The sequence below is a fragment of the Strigops habroptila genome, chromosome 2, assembly GCF_004027225.2.
Source record: "Strigops habroptila isolate Jane chromosome 2, bStrHab1.2.pri, whole genome shotgun sequence".
NCBI classification, from domain to species: Eukaryota; Metazoa; Chordata; class Aves; order Psittaciformes; family Psittacidae; genus Strigops; species Strigops habroptila.
Genome location: NC_044278.2, coordinates 11,732,011 through 11,751,618, shown reverse-complemented (window position 1 = coordinate 11,751,618; position 19,608 = coordinate 11,732,011). Strand labels below are relative to the sequence as shown.

Genomic DNA, 19,608 nt, shown 5'->3' with positions numbered 1-19,608 from the left:
CCTGGCAGTGTTCAAGGCCAGCTTGGACACAGGGGCTTGGAGCAACCTGCTCTAGTGGAAGGTGCCCCTGCCCATGGCAGGGGATTGGAACTGGATGAGCTTTAAGGTCCCTTCAACCCAAACCAGTCTGGGATTCTATAATTACTGTATAACTGGTGCATGAAATCACTGACAACCAAGCAGCAGCCAGGGGCCTGGTGCTTGCAGCTTACCTGGCACACTGAACTTCAGAAGAGCTGGATTTTAAATGATGGATTGGAGAGGGGGCCTTAGAAGATTGATGACATTTTCCCCACTTTAAGCACAGTTTCACCTCCAGAGCATGTACTTCGAGTAGTTATCATAGTTGTGCTTGTCGAACATGAATTATGAAAGACTCTGTATTACAGTGAGCTTTGTACTGTCTCCTTTGATTAAAAAATAATCAGGCTCAATTAAAATAGGATATAAGCATAACAAAACAAAGCCTCAGACTGGGAATTAAGATTTACTTCAGTTCCTGGCTTTGTCAGCGTCTTCCACATTTCCTCATCGGTGGAGTCAGAACAGTCCTTACTGCCTTAACACGGTGCTTTGGTTTCTCAGATAAAAACATGGTCTTGTGAGATTAGCATTAATCTATTATTTTAAGATATTTGCTCTTTAAAAAGCCAAATATGAATCGAAATGACTCACTGTGTATTGTTTAAAAAATAACTTTAAATATCCTAGCTTCCCCTTTAACTCTTGGATATCTGAGAAGGCCTGCAGCCTAATTTCATTTCAGTCCTAATTCCTGCCCTCAGCCAGCTTCCTGTGACTTGAGGGCAGCTATGCTTTACATACAGAAGTTCATAAAACGTGTCTTGGTTTGGGTTTTGGTTTGATTTTTAAATCATCAGACCACCAAGCCACCTACTCTGGCAACTTCTGGAAGTTATTCCCCTTTCTCTGCCCCCACCTGCAGTCACAGAAGAGAAGTTAATATGGAGAAACCAGAACGGAGGCAGAGGTAAAAATACACATTTTAATTAAGAGCACTTAGTGTATTTACAGTAGAAAGTTTCTTTCTGGCCAATGGATGAGAGACTAAAACCAGTCCACATTAAAAGTTAGCCTGCACCTGATGCAAGCTAATTGATTTTTGCTATTTATACTTCACCCAGTGTAATACCCATGAGAAAAGTGATGGTGCTAGCCTGGAGATAGTACCAAATGGCTCTCACACCCAGGCAGCAATCACAGAATGTAGCCCAGGAAGTAGTGTGAAGTTATTCAACAGTTGCTAAATATATATATATGCACACACATGTACACATACACACTCCCATCTGTAGTTAGATCAGATCCAACAAATCATTCAGAAAGAGATCATCAGGTAGACACAAGCCTACCAACCTGTGTGCAAGCACAGAAGTGCAGAAGGTGTTCATGCTACCAGGTACACAGATATCTTCTCACCCAGACAGATGCACACATTCCTTCCCACTCTGCACTTGGACAAACACACAGGCAGGTGTTTTGTTAATGCTATCTTACATTGTTTCTAGGTATAGTTAAAAAAAAGACTGAGAAAAAAGCACCAACCTTCTCATCTGACTCACTGTCTCAGAAACCTTGTTCCACTTGAACCTGAGGGAAATGAGCGTGTGGAAGGGATAACATCCTCCCGTTTCGCACAGAGCCACCACTTCTGAATCTCCATGCCTCTTTTACCACAGGGATAACAGCTGATGCCGAAAGGGGGCAGTCCTCTCCTACTCTGAGAGAGAAGGACAACCTCCCTCCACTTCCCGCGAGTCAGATTTAGCAATCCAAGGGCTGCAATGTGAGCCAGTTCAACTGCCTGATCTTGCAGAAACAGATCTGCAAAAAGTGAGCAAGTACTCTACCACCTGAACAGCCAGCTTAACCAAGGCACTCTACAAATTTACCTACCACATGCTGCATGGAGCACCTATATCAGGAACAGCTTGTCCATAGAGCAGCTGATCTAAGTCACTCTGAGCTCCTGTTTTCATCTTAGTCAAAGTCACACCGCTTCTTTTATGAGTTGCTTTCCCTCCCTGGGAAAGGAGTTGTTGCAGAGGTCTGTCTTGGCTTTCAGGTGGTGAATATGTGGTGGCTGAGAAGCAAGCCTCAGCCTTCCTCCAGCACAATGTGCTGCTGTTTCCAACAAACCCAGCTGAGTGTTAGAGAGATAGGGAGGTATGGGAAAAGGAAGACAGGAAAGGGGGGGGACAGGAAAGGGGGATCATCTTTTAACAGTCTCAGCCAGGGCAACTGAAGTAGAACTAGATTTAAGATGGCTGTGGAAGCTGCAAGGTTGAGGAGAACTCTGGTTTAGCAAAGCCTCCTGAATGGCTTCACTGCAGCCACTCAGCTCCATCTGGTTGAGAACACAGCTGATGTGCTCCACAGTTGCAGCGTGGCTCATCTGCAGTTTCCACAGTCTAAGCATTTCATACTGGGCATCTCTGAGACACCGATGCTCCATCTCAATTCGCTCTAGATCATGGTCACTCAGCCCCAGACGCCGCACAAACTCTTTCCACCGAGATGGCGGTACATGATCCACCACAGTGTAGAGAATAGAAGGGCCTGTGAAAAGAGAAGAAATAATGTGAGAAACAATATTGTGCAGCGTCAAGGAGAACGCGAATAAATCCAGGGCTGGATGGTGCCCTGGGATCACGTATTGCCTGCTCCTGTTCATTTCTTCTACCGAGTCACACAGATTTGCTCTTATGCCTCAAAATGCAAAGGGAATGCTTCCACATGCTCTTGTGTAAAGTTATGAGCAAAGCTGAGCACACATGTTTAGGCCTCACTACCACATATTCCTGCAAAACCAAAATGCTCTGGGTCACCACCCCAGAGCTATTAAGACTGACAGCATGTCACCACACATGACAATCCATTTTGCTGGTAGGGAAAAAGGAAAACAGAAAGACCTCACATAGATATTTAGCATATACAGCCTCACAGGCTCTGGGTGTGCTTCTGCCTTTGTACTGCCTTTGTGCCACTCATTAAGTATAGACACAGGTCATATACACCGGGTAAGGTCTGTTCAACATCCTCCTAAGCTGCATCTGCATAGCCAGGTTCTCATTTGCCTGGGGAAGGAGGGAAGGATGAGGGAGTTTCACTTACTGTCTGGAAGCTGTGTCTTCCTGGCAGGTCTGACACAGTCCGGGAACTCATGTGAGCTTCGTGGCAGAGGTGCAGGTGGTGGTGTCGCGTTCACCAACAATTCTGTTTCTTTCCGGGACTCAGGAAGAAGGATGGAAATTTCACCTTTTTTTTCCTCAACCTGAAAGACACATTTTCTTAGCTTAACTCCCTTCTGGAATCAAAAAACTATAGTCTGGCAGAAATTATTTCTTTACAAAACCAAGTAAAGCTGGTACCCAAAATCACCACCATTTTAGAAGCTCCACATGCCACCATTCCCATCAGCCTGTAAGGCTCTGAAAACCCCACCTCAACTACTGCTTACTTGCAGAACAACAATGGACCTCAGAGAACACTGTGAGGCAACACTGATTGGTTTGTAGGGTCAAGATCTGAAGTAAAATTAGTTAAATCCTCCGAGCTTGGGGCATAATAGGGAGAAAAAGGGATTAAGGACCAGCTATCTGGAAAAAAATGCATAAAGAAAGAAAAAGGCAAAAAGGCAGGAGTTTGAAAAGCATCCTCTTGAAGAGGGGAAGTAGAATGTTACTGGCTCCACCCTCACGAAAACTTCTGAATTAAACAGCCCTATTACCCAGCTCATTTGAAAACAGCCCCATGGGGAAAACTGTTACTCTGGATCCCGGGCTAACATAATTGAGAACAGAAGGAGAGCTCTTATACCCATCATCTTGCTCACCTCAGATACTGGCTCCCTGGTTGTCCTCGGCAAAGAGACTTTAAAGAAAAGAAAAGAGAAAGCAAAAATTATTTTCATTTCCTCTCATCCCCAAAAAAAAACCAAACCCCACTAACCACCACCCCCCCAAAAAAAAAAACAAAACAGGTAAGCAGCTATGCAGTCGTGCCCTCAAAAAACTTTTCTAGCAAAATGCACATCTTCCAGCAATAAGCCCACATGCACTTCCAGTCACAGCTATGGGCATGGATGCAGAATTGCAAGAGCTACTGCTCCAAGAAGCTTAGCTGTCAAGTTCTCATGTTCCTTTGGCCTTGCAGCAAAGCAGAGCAATGGGATCCCACTTATTCCCCTCCCTCACATGTGTCCATACACACAGAGAATGATGTCTATCCCAAATAACATTACCACGTATGGTGCTATACTCACCACAGGAGTAGGAAGATGATGTTACCCTCCTTTTCTGGATGAGCTTCACTACTTTTGTTACAATATAGAGGATGAAGATAACTCCAAATATTGCAACGATGATGCCAAGGACAAGGCTCCCATCTGGACAAAAGGAAGACAGCAGATGAATGAGTGACTGAGAAAGGAGGAGGCAAGTGCTAGAGGAAGAACAGCAAGTGAAGATGTGTAAATAGGAGGGAGAAAAAGAACGGTTTGAGAGAATGGAGAAAAGAACACTTTACAAAAGCCATTAACAGAACAAAAGCCTCCACTGAAAAGATACCACTGCCTCTCAGTTCCCCCAGTACTCACTCAGCGCAGTTGAAGTCGGTGGGGCAGTCACTGGGCTATGACAATGCAAGCATTCTTCACCAATGCAGCTGAAAAAGCAAATCAGAGGTGAGCATGCATGACATGAAACACCAGCCATTTGCAACAATCCTAAGTAACAGACAAGTCAAGATAAGCCTGCAAAACAGAGCAATGCAGTGTGGCTGGTGACTTTGGGTTCTTAGTGGGCCAATGCCTACAAAGAGGGTCACAGAGGGGAAGACCCAATTGCCCCAGAAAGGCAGAATATTATAAAGTTATGCTGAGATGGACAGAGCCTTGAGAAAAGTTTCCTTCTGTGGGGCTGTCCTGGGTTCAGTTGTAACAGTTATTTTTCTCCTTCCCAGTAGCTGGTGCAGGGCTCTGTTTGGGCTTTAGGCTGATAACACACCAGTGTTTTAGTTGTTGCTCAGTATTGCTTACCCTGATCAAGGACTTTTCAGTCTCATGCTCTGCCAGGGAGGAGGGGCACGGGAAGCCAGGAGGGAGCAGAGCCAGGACACCTGACCCAAACTGGCCAAAGGGGTATTCCATACCACAGCACGTCATGCCCAGTATAGAAACTGGAGAGAGTTACCCAGAAGGCCCAGATCACTGCTCGGGTCGGGCTGGGTATCGGTCGGCGGGTGGTGAGCAATTGTATCCTCTCCCCTTGTTATTTCCTTATCATTATAATTATCGGTGGTGGTAGTAGTAGCAGTTTTGTATTATACTTTAGTTACTGGACTGCTCTTATCTCAACCCGTGGGAGTTACATTCTTTCCATTCTCCTCCCCATCCCCCTGGGAGCAGGGGGAGGAAGAAGGGGGAGGAGAGAGTGTGCAGCTGTGTGGTGCTGAGTTTCCGGCTGGGATTAAACCACGACAAGGGCTCGTGTCTCCTATGTCTCTCCTATGCTCCTTCAGTGCAGGGGGATACAGAGAAAAAAGCTCACCTGTTGCAAGGCTTGCAAGCATTACTAAATGTCAGGAAGAATCCAGGCTTGCACCTGCAAATTGCGTCTCTGTTCTTTGTACCTGTAGAGAAAAGAAGGAAACATTGCCATGATCTGGACAGAGACAGAAATAAATGGAGAAAAGTCCACTCCAAGATGGGTGGGAGATTATCCCTCCAAGTCTGGAGAACTGCCTCCGAAGAACAGAAAAAAGGATTCGGTCTACATTTGAGAACAAGGTTGGGGGAGGATAAAAACAATCACAAATAAGGGTACCCCTGTCCTGGTAGGCAGGGAAAGGGACTAAAATTACAGTGCAGCTGAAATTGGTCTAAAGGATAGTGACAGTTCCAGTGCAAAAGTGGGAGAAGTCACTCAAGTTCAAGTGTGACAGGAAGAAGAAATCGCATCAGTCAGGCAAAGATGAGGGAGAAGTGGTCCCCTAGCAGCTGGGGCTGGTGAGGAAGTCAGTTCAGGGCAAGAAGAAATCACTTCAAGCCATGGGACACACATTCACTCCTGTCATCTGCTATGCTGTGAGTGGAGGGGTAAGAAATCAAAGATATATTGCTTCTAAGCAAGTCACAGTATGGAGACCGAGTAAAACAAGCATAGGGAGGAGCAGATAAGAATAGTGATGGAAGGACATAAACTTGCAGGAGGGGAAAAGGTACTAGAACTAGCAGCATGCATTCTGTGACAAGTGAGAGACAGGACTAAAGCAGTCCTACATCAGCCAAGAGGGAAGGAAATTGTTCAAGGCCAGCATATGATGATGACCCTTGAGGATAGGCATAAGTGTGGAAACTGACAGAGAAAGATTACCGAGCACCAGAAGGAACACATGCACCAGGGGGACAGCAAACCTCACACTACTCAGGGTACGAGACAGGAAAGGGTTCAGGAGAAGCATAATTTGCAAACAAGATGAGAGAGCTTGAGGACAACAAGGTAAGGGGCATGAACAGAACAAGACTACAGCATGAAGCGGAGGGCAGTAAGCAGTATTTGGTTAAGATCTCTGATTCCTGACTGGTGATTAGGCAGCTTAGGACAGCTAACACGGGTACTTCTCCCAGACACCTGCACCATTCCCAGGTCATGCCCGATGCCACTCGGTGGCATTACCTGAGCATCTCTTGATCTCATGACATCTGCTCTAGAGCGTAAAGACCTTGCTTCAGTACATGCAAGGCAGAGGTACCAGAATTGAGTAAAGAGTATCTCCCCGTAACAGCCAAAATCAAGAAACCATTCACAGAAGGAAGATAGAAACTGTGATAGGAAATAGGTACTGATACCAAGGCAGGCAAAAAATGGCAGTCTTCCTGGGGAAAGGGGGCAGGCAAAACCAAGAGTTGATCCAAAACTACAATCACTTCAGGGCAAGGCGCTGCAGCATGTCAGAAAGTGAAGAGAGGGCTGTTAATGTCTACCCTAGAACAGTATGACTGTACTGGAGCTATATCCATGCCATACTCACAGCTGGCAATAATCCCATTGACACATGGGCTGCAGTTCCTACACTGGAAGAGATCGGCCAGGCCAATCTGGTATTGGTTCTTCCGACAGCCGCATATGGTATCTTGCTTTGGGGTGCAGGGAGTCTCTACTATCTGCTGGAATTCTGAGGAAAGAAAGGAGAAGTGATTATTCCAACCTCTTCCTTCACCTTCAGCTGAGAGCACTATTATGATGACAGGCATTGTGATCCCCTAATCTTCCCAGGAAAGGCCAAAAAGGCCTGCAAACTATGTCTCAGACTGTAGCAATTTGGTAACCCTTATTCCTGCTGTCCCCAATCCCTTCCCATACACTGTCCTTCTGCCCAATCAATTGTTCATTTTTCCAAGCTCCCTCACTCACCTTGCCATCCCCTCCAGCCTCCAGTCGCCAACTACCACCCTTTTTCCTCAGTTCTATAGATAGCTCACCTGTACGGCAACGTGTACACTGGAAGCATTTAGACATGGTGTTATCCACAGCTGTGAATGTGCCATTAGCACATGGAAGACAGACGGGTGCCTGGTCAGGCCGATCACAGTCTTTTGCCTTGTAGGTACCTGCAATAAAATCACTTATCAGAAGTGATCAGTGCAAAGGTCACAGACAGCCCAAAATAAGAGACAAGGAAGAACAGTTTATCTAGGTAGGGATAGGTGCCAAGTAAAGAGAGCACTGATGTAGCTGTAGGACAGAGACAGTTTGAGCGCACAGGGAAATGCTCTACGGTGAAGGTCACCATTACTGTCCTTTCTTTACATACCTGCATGGCATCTCATGCAGCAGTGGGTCTCTCTGGGATGTAGATATTGTCCCAGTTGACACTGCATCTGCCTTTTTTCTCTCAAGGGTCTAGAGGGGTCTCTTCCATCCAAAGCTACCTGATGGACTTGCAGTGTGTATGCTACTGGAGAAATTTCTACAGATTCCTTCGTCAACATGCAGACAAATGTTAGGATAATCTGTAAATACAGAGGGAAAAGGAGGGAGAGGGAAAGGAAGAGAGAAAACATCATATCCCCTTACAAACTGCACAGCTGACTTCAGCACTTAAATGTTATTATAAAAGTGAGTTCAACTGACGTGACAAATTCTGGTATTATGGAAAAAAGACAGCCAAAAAACCCTCATGCCTGTCATTTGTGTTATTAATACTCCATACAATGGTCTCTATGACAAACTGCTTGTATATAAAGCAAATTTTTTTTCTGATGTGCAATTTATAGATGGAAAGCCTTGAAAATGCTGCAGCTTGCAAGAAAGTTACTCAAGAACACAGGAGTGTTTTTATTAAGGGAGGCAGTAAGACTGCCCATCCAGAAACAGTTCCAGAGACAAGAACACGTCCAGTACTTGCAGTTCTACTGAATAAATAAACCAGGTGGGAAGTCTGGAATAAGAAGGCTGAGAAGGATCTCACTGCAGGCAAAGTACAGAAAAACTTCCAGAACTTCTCCTGAGCAAGCCAGCCCTAGAAACATGGGAAAGTTAGGTTTTCAACTTCTCCCCTTGACAAACATACATTCTTCCTCTTAAACTGCAGCCGCTAACATTCAGTCTGAAGAGTCTGCCATAAAAATGTGCACTTTTTTCCTTTTTTTTTAATTATTCCTTCAGGATTTACTTGCTATTCTAATTTTTAAGATGACAGTTGTCAAGAATTTTGACAAATACTAAGACTGGCATGACTGCAGTATGACTGTAAGGGAGCACAAGTGTGTGTACATACGCACGCAGGAAGGAAGAGCAGAACAAAGGGTTAAAAGAGCAGCCACCATTCCCTGGACATTGTTTTCAGAACACTATTCCCAGCAGCGAAATTGAGAAATGTGCTGGTTATTTCATGGCCAAAAGGTCTCACTGGTGAGAGCACAGTGTAGATGACTCATCAACAAAAGAGGCACCAGGAGGGTGGTCACGAGACTGCAGCAGATCACGAACATGGTTCCTTTGCCTGTTGGCCCGACAGAACAACAGACCCTTGGCATCTATTTCACACGTACATTCAGACAAGCTAATAAGCATACAATAAAAAAGTTAAAAAAACAAAGCCAGGAAACAACTTGGCCCAAGATTTATGGAGCCTGAAGCCAGCAAGTTTCTATGGCAAAGGCCCATCCCATTCCAGCTGATGACTCCCAAAGAATATGATGGACTTGTCCAAAACCTAGTCTGAAGAACCCCAGCAGCACGATCAAGACCTGACAGCCATCACAGCATCCCTTGCCATCTGTGCTGCACACAAGTGATCCTGGCCACATCATCTGGACATGTACCTGTTAGGACTTCCAAGTATGTCATGGAGAGCGTGTGCCGGTGTAGTCTATGCATTAGATTGAGTGAATGCATGAAAATCAACTCATATTTTTGCAAAGAAACACCACCATGCCCTGTCCATACGATCTCACACCGAGTTTCACTACACCAACTTCCCTACATTGTAATGTTTTTCCCAGCTTGCTTTTGTGGAGGTGGTAGGATGCCTGTACAGGCACAGCTTCAGAGTTCAGCTTCTTTTGCATTTTCAGGTAGGAGAGTTATAGCAAAAGCAAAGTAAAGCAATAAGGGCAAACCACAATACTGATACCAATTCTGTGGTTGCAAGCTTAAGAAAGGATATGCAAAATGAGATGGCTATGACAGCTCCACGCTGCCCTGTTGCTCTCTCAAAATTAAAGCCTTGGGGAGGAAGGTGCATACATAAAAGCAACATAAAACCTCAAGCAAGACAGGAATTTGCAACTCTGACAAAGCAAAACCCCCATTTTTCAGAGAGCTCTGTCATACAAAGACATATTCAATAGACCAGATGCTAAAATGGTGAACAGGAAAAAGAAAACCACATATTTAAATACTATCGTTCCAAGCTTAATTATCTGACCACAGGATAAATGTGAGCACTCCAACAACAACCCGGCAAGAAATAAAACTCATTTCAGCAATTGGCAGTCTTACAGATTGACTGACTGCAAGAAAATGAGTAAAAGCTCATTCACACAGATGGCTTGACAGCAAGAATCCTGATTCTCTAGCCAATGATTAATCCCCATGGACATGGGAATATATACAGCAGGCCCGTAAGTCAGACAAATCAGCAATAGAAATAACAAAGAAAAGCATCAAAGACCAAGCCAAAACCACAGAAAATTGGTCAGGTACACCTTAAAACCCAAATAAAAAGCAGGAAAGGTGTTTTAAGTTTTTCAGATTAAGTGAAAGCATGTGTATAAGTGTAATCAAACCAGAGTTAACACATTATTACTGATCACAATCAGAGAGCCACAGACCACAAGGGATTCACAAACCAGTAACTCGGCCTTCCAGAAAAATGTATTCACATAGCGGAAAAAACGCCCACCACCATCTCCAGCAGCTCCCCAAGCCAGCCAGCAGTTGCTGATTTACACCAAGGACACACTTCATAAAATTCAGGAAATACATTCAATTTGAATAGACTAATAGGCTAGACTGTTTCAGTTGGAAGGGCCCCCCAATGATCACCCAGTCCAACTGCCTGACCTATTCTGGGCTGACCAAAAATTAAAGCATGTTGTAAGGGCATTGTCCAAATGCCTCTTGAACACTGACAGGCCTGGGGCATCAACCACCTCTCTAGGAAGCCCGTTCCAGTGTCTGACCACCCTCTCAGTGAAGAAATGCTTCCTAATGTCCTGTCTAAACCCTGGTGCAGCTCTGAACCATTCCCATGTATTCTATCCCTGGATACCTGAGGGAAGAGCTCAGCACCTTCCTCTCCACCTCCCCTCCTCAGGCAGCTGTAGAGAGTGATGAGGTTGCACCTCAACCTCCTTCTCCCCAAACCAGACAAGCCCAAAGTGCTCAGCCCTCCTCACAGGACTTGCCTCCCAGCCCTGTCACCAGCTTCGGTGCCCTCCTCGGGATCCATTCAAGGACTTTCACATCCTTCTTAAATGGTGGGGCCCAGAACCACACCCAGCACCCAAGGTGAGGCCACACCAACACTGAACACAGCAGCACAAGCACCTCTCTTGACCTGTGGTTGTGCTGTGTTTGATGCACCAGGATGGGGTTTACCCTCTGGGCTGCCCGGGCACCCTGCTGGCTCCTACTGAGCTGCTGCCAACCAGCACCCCCAGGCCCTTCCTGCAGGGCTGCCTCCAGCCACCACTCTCCCAGTTTGTATTTGTGCCCAGAGCTACTGTCCCAGCTGCAGCATCCGGCATTTCTGCTTGTTCAACTGCCTCCCATTAATCACTGCCCAATGCTCCAGCCTAGCTACATCCTGTCCTGCATCCTGCAAGGCCTCCTGTCCCTTAAGAGAGTCAATAGGACCTGCCAGTTTGGTATCATCAGCAGTCTTGCTTACGGTGCATTCATCTCCTGCATCCAGATCATTGATAAATACCTTGAACAGAACTGGTCCTAAAATTGAACCCCGAGGAACACCACTGGTGACTGGTCACCAGCTAGATATAGCTCCATTTACAAATACTGAAGCCTCAAGTCATAGGTAACAGCTCACCAAGGCAAAGCTCAGAGATTTCTACAACTGAAAATGGTTTCCCATTGTTAGATCTACAACATGCTCTGTTTTCACTTGCCAGAGAAAAAACAAGTAGCCAGTAGCCAGTGCTGCATAGAAGAGTGGACAGCGTGCACCAGCCAAATGATAACTCAAACCACCAAACCACATCACGCACACCAGTGACTCACGTTCTTAGTGAGCAGGGAGCATCCAGGAAAAAGAAGAGTCAGCAGAAACTCTAGGTTTTACTTCTGCAACTGCTGCTGAAATGAACACAATAAAACCAGAATGCTGCTTCCCTAAATCACTCTGCCCCTCGGGGCGACAGCTAAGTGCCCTCACATGTGAGGAAACCCCAGCTCCTTCTCGTGTCTCAGCACTTACTGCCTGACAGCTACAGTGAAAAAAACCACAACACTGCACAAGCCCAGTAGCTCCTCTATGGAAGGTTTTGGCAGCTGAGATAGGAGTTTGGAGCCCCTGCAGCATCTTCAACCTCAAATATCCTTGAATTACTGCCACCGCTACAATTCACACCCTTGCTGGTGCTTCTGCCTCACCAGACCATGCACAGAGAACTGCAAGTGAGGTGACATCTCTACAGAGTAAGGCAAAGAAAGAAAGGAACAGCAAAGATAAAAGTGAAGAAAGTAGCAAGATGCAAGAAAGACTGGGAGGGCAGGGTGGAAATAAGAAGAGAACTTGAGAACACTGTTCTCCAGCCAAGGAAAAAGAATCGTACAATCCCAGACTGGTTTGGGTGGGAAGGGAGCTTAAAGCTCATTCAGTTCTAACCCCCTGCCATGGGCAGGGACACCTTCCACTAGAGCAGGTTGCTCCAAGCCCCTGTGTCCAGCCTGGCCTGGAACACTGCCAGGGATGGGGCAGCCACAGCTTCTCTGGGCACCCTGTGCCAGCGCCTCAGCACCCTCACAGGGAAGAACTTCTTTGTTATATATAATCTCAATCTCCCCTCTGTCAGGTTAAAGCCATTCCCCCTTGTCCTATCACTACATGACCTTGTAAAAAGTCCCTCTCCAGATTTCTCGTAGGCCCTTTTTAGGTATTGGAAGACTGTCACAAGGTCTCCCCTGAGCCTTCTCTTCTCCAGGCTTAACAATCCCAACTCAGCCTGTCTCCATAGGAGAGATACTCCTGCCCTCTGATCATCATTGTGGTCTCCTCTGGACTCACTCCAAGGCAGCACAGTACCTGAAACAGAGGGACAAGCACAGGGAAGTGCAGCATATCAGGGCTACTTTATTACCGGCCAATGTCCACAAGGCTAGGAAATACCAAATCACTCAGCACGGAATGCTGCAGCTCTGTATCATGTGCTCTGCCCTCCCTGTGCAGAGCTGTATGTAGCCTTGCTGCTGCCTGCAAGGCTCCCCTCCGTCAGGCAAAAGGGCAGAGAAGGCAGGTACAGTGACACACAGGTATGACAGTATGACAAGAAAGAGAGGATGGAGAGCGTCATGTTGGGAGCAAGACTCCCCTCTCCTAGAAAGTTGGTGGATGCTTAGAGGTGTCTGGAGTGGACAAAAGCCAGTCACAGAAAGCAAACTGAATGGGAAGGGAGGGATTGAACAGGAGAGAAGTGACTCCTGTCCTCATACACAGCACCTTGAAACCCCAGTGCCTGTTCACGTGAACTAACAGGAAGGCAATACTTGCTGGAGCAGATGCTCAAGTATGACTATTCCAAACAATTCACATAGTATTGCCCATCACTAAGATAATGTTTAAAGTAATCCAAATGAGTAATTTCCAGAGTTTAAACATCCTTACTACAAAAGCAGAAGGTGGAAAATTTCAGAATAAAACAATTTTACAAATCCAGATGTGCTGTTAAAATCCAGAGATTATGAGGCTTACTCCTTTTTGTGGTACATAACATATTCATCATTTAATAAATTGTTTCCCCACCAACAACTTACTCAACTGCTTCTCTCAGGAAAGATATCCAGTTTACAACTTCCATTTTTAAACTAAAGAACTACCTGCAAATAAAAGACATTATAAGTCATTAGAATTTCTCAAGTGTTTATTAATAGAAATTTCCTTTTGCTGAAGAGTTCAGCATGATACACACCAATGCACGAGCCAGCTACGTGTCAGTCCTATCTTAGCCTTTTTGATGAGTCATAAAATATCAGCCAGTTCGGAAGTTCAGAGGAAAAGAGAGATCCTGCTCAGAGTAGTGAGCTACCAAAGAAATCACGGTGCAAGATCACCCTTATGCTCCTTGACTGCTTCAGGCATTTCCAAAAGCTCTGAGATTTGCATTGTTTTTTTAGTTTGTTACACACAGATGCATAGGGAACCAGAACTTCTGCTTTACACATTGAGAAATGTATATTAAAGCAACATTTACAGGAATAATTTCTCATTGCTCACTAAAACCTGGAAAGGTCAAAAGAAGGATGTAAGAGCTATTATTGCAAATAATCCTCCATTTTGTGAAGATCAGACGAGGGCCCTGTCTAAAATCAGGAAACTGGAAACAGCTTTCACACCATGAAGGCAGGCCTTAGATATCTTCATTTTAAAATAACGACAACAAAGAGATTTATTTATAAAGATCGTGGACTTCACATCATAAAATGTGTGTATATATATATACAGTATATAAAGCTAGAAATTTGTATTTCATATTAGCAGAGATAAAGAGTGGAAAAGTCATTGTCACATGTGGAGTCCTACTCATTGGAACTGAAATACTCCTGGTTTAATTGAGAAACGTAGCAACATTGCTTTGAGATGTTCTTTCCACTGTCAGGTTCCCAATAGAAAGATCTGTGTTACCAAGGGTTTAAAAGGAAGCGCTCGGTTATCCAGGGATGAGGACAAAATTATGGTAGAGAACACAACACATCTGCCCCAAGCAAAAAAAAAAAAAAAAAGCCCCTAAAGAACATGGATAAGAAGGAGAAAAATGACAAAATTAGTTTTAGCCTTGTTAATGCTGAAAATGGATTACTTAATAAAAAGGGAAAGGCATCCAAACTGACAATAGTGATTACTTGTGAGAACTTCAATTAGCAAACTGGGATTGAAATAAGCAAAGACCCAGATATCAGAATGATCCCTTTGGCTACAAGTGGACAGTCATCAAAAATAGAAATTAAAATTAGATTAGTAAGCAGGTAAAAAACTGGATGAACCAGGTTGGAGAAAGCAGTCAGAAATGCAATCGAATTATTAGAAAAAGATTTGAGGACAAAACAGACAGTGTTGTTATGCCAAGATATAAATCCATAAGGACTGAATCCTGATTGTGTTTCTGGTCCCCAATCCTGAGAGTATGTATTAACCCAGATATTACACAAAGAAAGGTAACAAGGATGATCAGTGGTACAGACCGGCTGTCATAAAGGGAATGATTAAAAATACTGGTAGAGGATACTATAGTGGGCCCTAAAGTCACGGATGCCATGGAGAACATGAACTGGGATGGCTGTTCTCTCTCCCAATGCAAGAACTAAGAGGCATTACATTAAACAAGCAGGAGAAAGGTCCAAAACACATACAAGGAGGTACTTTTTTATCCAACACATAGCTGATGTGTGGGACTCCATGCCAGAGTGCTGGGAGTGCCAGAAATGTGCCTGGGTTCCAAAAGCAATCATCACATGCATTATCAGAAGAAAAAACACACTCAGGGCTCCAAATATGAAGACACCATTTCAACTTGGGAATTCCTCCAGTCACAGATCACTGGAAGCCAGGAAACTGGTTTTATTTTTCATTGTTGTGAACTCACCCTGTTCCAAAACCCTTGGTAGATACATGCTGTTGGCCACTACAGGAAACAGGGTGGTAAGCCCAACAGTTCCTTTTTACAATGCACTTGGTGGCTTGGTTTTCAATTTTCATGTAGCATAGCTTCTAACTTCAAAACTGCATTTCCTCCCTTTACCTTCAAAGGGCATCAATGCCTGAAGCACTGTGCACTTCCAACTTTCACAGTGAATAAAAGGGCCTGAGCAAAGACAGCTGACCTTTTATTCACTGCGAAAGTTGGAAGTGCACATGGAAAACACGGAGGACCTGGAAATAAGGTTAAAGACACACGAAATGAGAAAATGCATGGAAACGGCCAACAGGAAATTTTGAAGAATCAGTGGAAACATAAAAGAATCAAAAACTAAAAGGGGGGGGCATCGAGGGAGTGGGAAAGGCCATGAGGGCAAAACGTAGCATGATATGGAAAGTACATGGAGGATGGAAGGGCACGCAACAGAGTGAGAATTGTTAACACTGAAAAAAATAGTAGTATTTCATGGAAAAGATAAACATTATCTGTAATGAGTGAGTATGGTGTTATTGAGAACTTGAAATGACATGTAAATAGGAGAGGAAAAATGTCCTCAAAAAGTAACACAAATCCCACTGAAAGACAGATACTCTTCTCCAGCATATTACTGAACTGAAGATAATTTAATGAATTTGGGGAATAAATTCTTTTTTGTGTGCATTTTATTACCAATAATATGAATACTGTCACATATACTATCTGAATTACAGCAAAATATATGCACCACTATAGTTAACACTTAAACCACTTTTCCAGGTTTGCTAACTGCTTTGAAATCTATATGCAAGTCAGTTTATGTATCCTTCCTAGGTCCTGAGATGGTAAATGATCCACAATTAGAGTCAAGGTGTAAACTTCTCCTACTCCACCGTTTTAGTTGTGTTGTCCTGTCAATGCTAGATGCAATTCTATTGATTGCCTGGTTTCTGAAAGCTTCCCAGTGCAAAAAAGTACAAATTCTGGAAGAAGGTAACTTTGAGCCACAAGCCATAATTTTCTGACAGCAAATTAACAACTAACCCAACATTACAAGCCCAGTGCAGTCAAGCGCAAGTTACTAGAATGCTCAGGTATTTGGTAATAAACAGTTTGACCTTGTAACTTCGCCAGCAGAATTTACAGCCATGTCGTGGTGCTGACGCCACCCCTACTGTCACAGCTTTATCACGCATCTGCCAACACTGAACAGTTATTCATCTCTAGCAGGCAGGTTATTCATAAAACTCACAAATTTCTTTTACAAGTAACTTTTTCATCTTCAAAGTTACAATGGACAGCTTAAAAATCTTGACCTATGATACCCAAGAATCGTGGAGTCATCAAGGGTGGAAAAGACGTTTAAGATTATGGAGTCTAACTGTTAACCTCACACTGTCAAGTCCACCACTAAACCACATCCCTCAGTACCACATCTACAATGTCTTCTAAATACCACCAGGGATGCTGACAACAAAAGCAAATGACGATGATTATGTGCAGACATATATGCATGTGGGATGTTTTCATTACTTCGTTAAACAACCCCGTACTGGATTAAAAGGTTTACTTTAGTACTTTTTTCATACTTCATGTCATTTGCTTTCTGTTCTCCTTAAAATTCAATGCAAAAGGCGGCTAAGCTCTTCAGCACAACTCACTGTTCCCGGGGTCAAATCTAAACGAGGATGCTCGACACACCGGGAAACGACGATTTCCCGGTGAGTTTAACAAATCCCACGGTTTGGGGCGTGGGTACCGCCCGCTAACCTCTGTTTAAAAGCCCGCAGAGCGGCAATACAGCTTCCCTTGCTTCAAGTCACACCGATGCGCCCGTCCCGTCCGCGGCGGCACAGCCGCAGGCACCGGCAGCCGACCGCACAGCAAAGCCGAGCCCGGTGAATCGGAAACAGCTCGTCCTGCCCCCGCCCGCAGCCGGCTCTGACCCCCCCGGTTCCCCGGGACCGGAGCCCAGCCCAGCCCGGGCGGCTCCGTGCCCCCGGCCGGGTCAGCCCTGCTCCTCGCTCCAGGAAAGCCTCCTCCATTCCTGGAAATCCAGCCGCCTTTTCCCCTCACTCAGGGATAAAGCCCGGAAACGGCGCAGGCGAACCCAGCGGTAGGCGGGGAGGGAGGGCGGGAGCCGGCACCGCCGGCCGGGCTGGGCAGAGCCTCGCCTCACGTCGACGGCCGGGCACCAGCCGCCCCCTCCGCCACGACCGCCCACCTGAGGGGAAAGCGGCTCCTCGGGTGCTGCCGCTGCCCTCCGCTCGCTCCCCGCCGCGTCTCGGGGCTGCCGTGAGGGAAACCAAAGCCCCCGGACAGCAGGAACGGCACGCGTGCCCCGGAACGATGGGGACCAGGAGGATCGAAGATAGCCCGGGCCACAAAGTTCCGCGGCGGACACCGCGCTGTAGCCTCGCAGCTCCGGGGAAGAAGATCACAGACCCCCCGCTGCGGGAGCGGAGCCGCCGCCACTGACTGAGGCGTCTCGGGGTCCGGACCCGTCCCGCCGTGACTTACCGTCCCCAGCGAGCTGCAGGGCAGCGCCGGGCCGCGCATGGTTCCGCGGCCCACTACGTCCCCATGGCGGGGTCCCGCCGCGCCCGGAGGAAGCCGCCCCAGCTCTGCCCGGCCCCGGCCGGAGCAGCTCAACGCCGAGCTGCGCCTATCCAACTTCCTAGGGGCGGCAGGAGGAAAGCGGGAGGCGGCCCGGCCCCGCCCGCCCGCCCGCCTACCCACTGGGGCAAACCCAGCGCTGGCGGCGGCTTTCCTTTAACACTGCGGTGAACAGGCTGAAAAGAGACGACCGATGGTGTGTCCCGTGCCTAAAACTGCTGGGAAACACATGGGAAAGGAGTCATCTTAGGGGAGGGTGTCCCTGTCCATGGCAGGATGAGCTTTCTCCAACCCGAACCCTTCTATGATTCTATCTTAAAATTTCCTATGAGTGTTTCTCCTTTACCCCTCCTGTTAATGTTGAGTTCATGTGAAACTCAACCATGTAGTCGTAAGACAGTAACTCCCTGCACCTCAGCTGCCATGCCAGCACCTAAATAATTCTCAAGAAAGGTATTTATCAGCCCAAACCAGCATATTTAGAGTATATATGCTTATACTTTTTAATTTAAAACATGCATTTTCTTGTATGCTCCAATGAACCAGCTGCATTGACAATGCAAATATAAAGCAAAGTTAAAGTAGCATTCTACGTGAGCTCTGCTTCATTTAATATATGTTCTTAATTAATTATAGCGTTTAAAAACACAGTCAGGGTTAAGTGGCAAACTGATAAATCACTCCCCTTTATATGTTGCACATTAAGATCTCGCCCTCGTGTTGTTTCGGAACTATTCCCAGTTGATATAACCAGCTGCCAGGTTAGTTACCTGGTCTTGAGTGCTTGTCTGCTAAGGGTGATAGGAATTGGTTGGTTGTAACCACAAGATGCAGGTATCATGAATGGGAGAGGGATCCCGAATGGAAACAGCCGCAGCACCTATTTCCCAGTGATCGGGTTGTGACAGGGAACGCTCCCCCCTTTTCTGCCCTGTCTCTGTCGTACAGTCAATGACGTTAAATTGAGGTACTAAGCATTGTTTGGGAAGAATATGCCCATTTCATGTGTGTAAGCCCAAAATTTGTGTGCAATTCACTCTGTGCACTGCCTGAACTGCTGTGAAGAAAGCCAAACAGCCCCACAGACTGCTTCTGCTATGCAGAGTTGCTTATCTGCAGTGTGGAAGCCCGCAATGGCACATGCACAGGACAAAATGACAAGGGCCATGCAGCTACGTAGCTCTTCAGGCTTGGGACAGCTCTGACTTTCCAGTTGCAAGTGAGAAGGAAATAGCAGAATAATACATTATAAGGCTGCAGCCATCTCCAGGGATAGAAATAGAAACGATTTACTGATTGTCTAGTTCTTTTCCTTGCCTTGAATTAGGAAGATACAAAAAAGGAGGGGAGGTTGAGCCCCTCTGCTCTGGGGAGAGGCTGAGAGAGCTGGGCTTGTTCAGCCTGGAGAAGAGAAGGCTCCGGGGAGACCTTAGAGCAGCTCCCAGTGCCTAAAGGAAGCCTGGAGAGGGACATTTTACAAGGGCCTGCAGGGACAGGACAAGGGGAATGGCTTTAACCTGCCAGAGGGGAGACTGAGATGAGCTCTTAGGCACAAATTCTTCCCTGTGAGGGTGCTGAGGCGCTGGCACAGGGTGCCCCATCCCTGGCAGTGTTCA

At 46.0% G+C, this 19,608-nt stretch overlaps 1 protein-coding gene across 2 annotated transcripts; it reads right to left on the bottom strand.

Annotated features, from left to right (window-relative positions):
- Window positions 1-963: 963 nt before the first annotated feature.
- TNFRSF1A (TNF receptor superfamily member 1A) lies at window positions 964-18,062 on the bottom strand. 2 transcript variants are annotated; one of them, XM_030472005.1, is made up of 10 exons: window positions 17,897-18,062; window positions 7,837-8,035; window positions 7,505-7,633; window positions 7,054-7,197; window positions 5,571-5,652; window positions 4,619-4,686; window positions 4,286-4,408; window positions 3,857-3,894; window positions 3,136-3,295; window positions 993-2,580 (listed from the first exon to the last, which is right to left on the bottom strand). In XM_030472005.1, exons 1-10 carry the CDS (start codon window positions 17,933-17,935, stop codon window positions 2,234-2,236), a joined length of 1,329 nt encoding a protein of 442 aa, XP_030327865.1. In that variant the 5' UTR covers window positions 17,936-18,062; the 3' UTR covers window positions 993-2,233. The 2 variants fall into 2 exon arrangements, with proteins under 2 accessions (XP_030327864.1, XP_030327865.1); XM_030472004.1 differs by lacking the exon at window positions 17,897-18,062 and having other exon boundaries at window positions 964-2,580; window positions 7,837-10,198.
- Window positions 18,063-19,608: the final 1,546 nt, after the last annotated feature.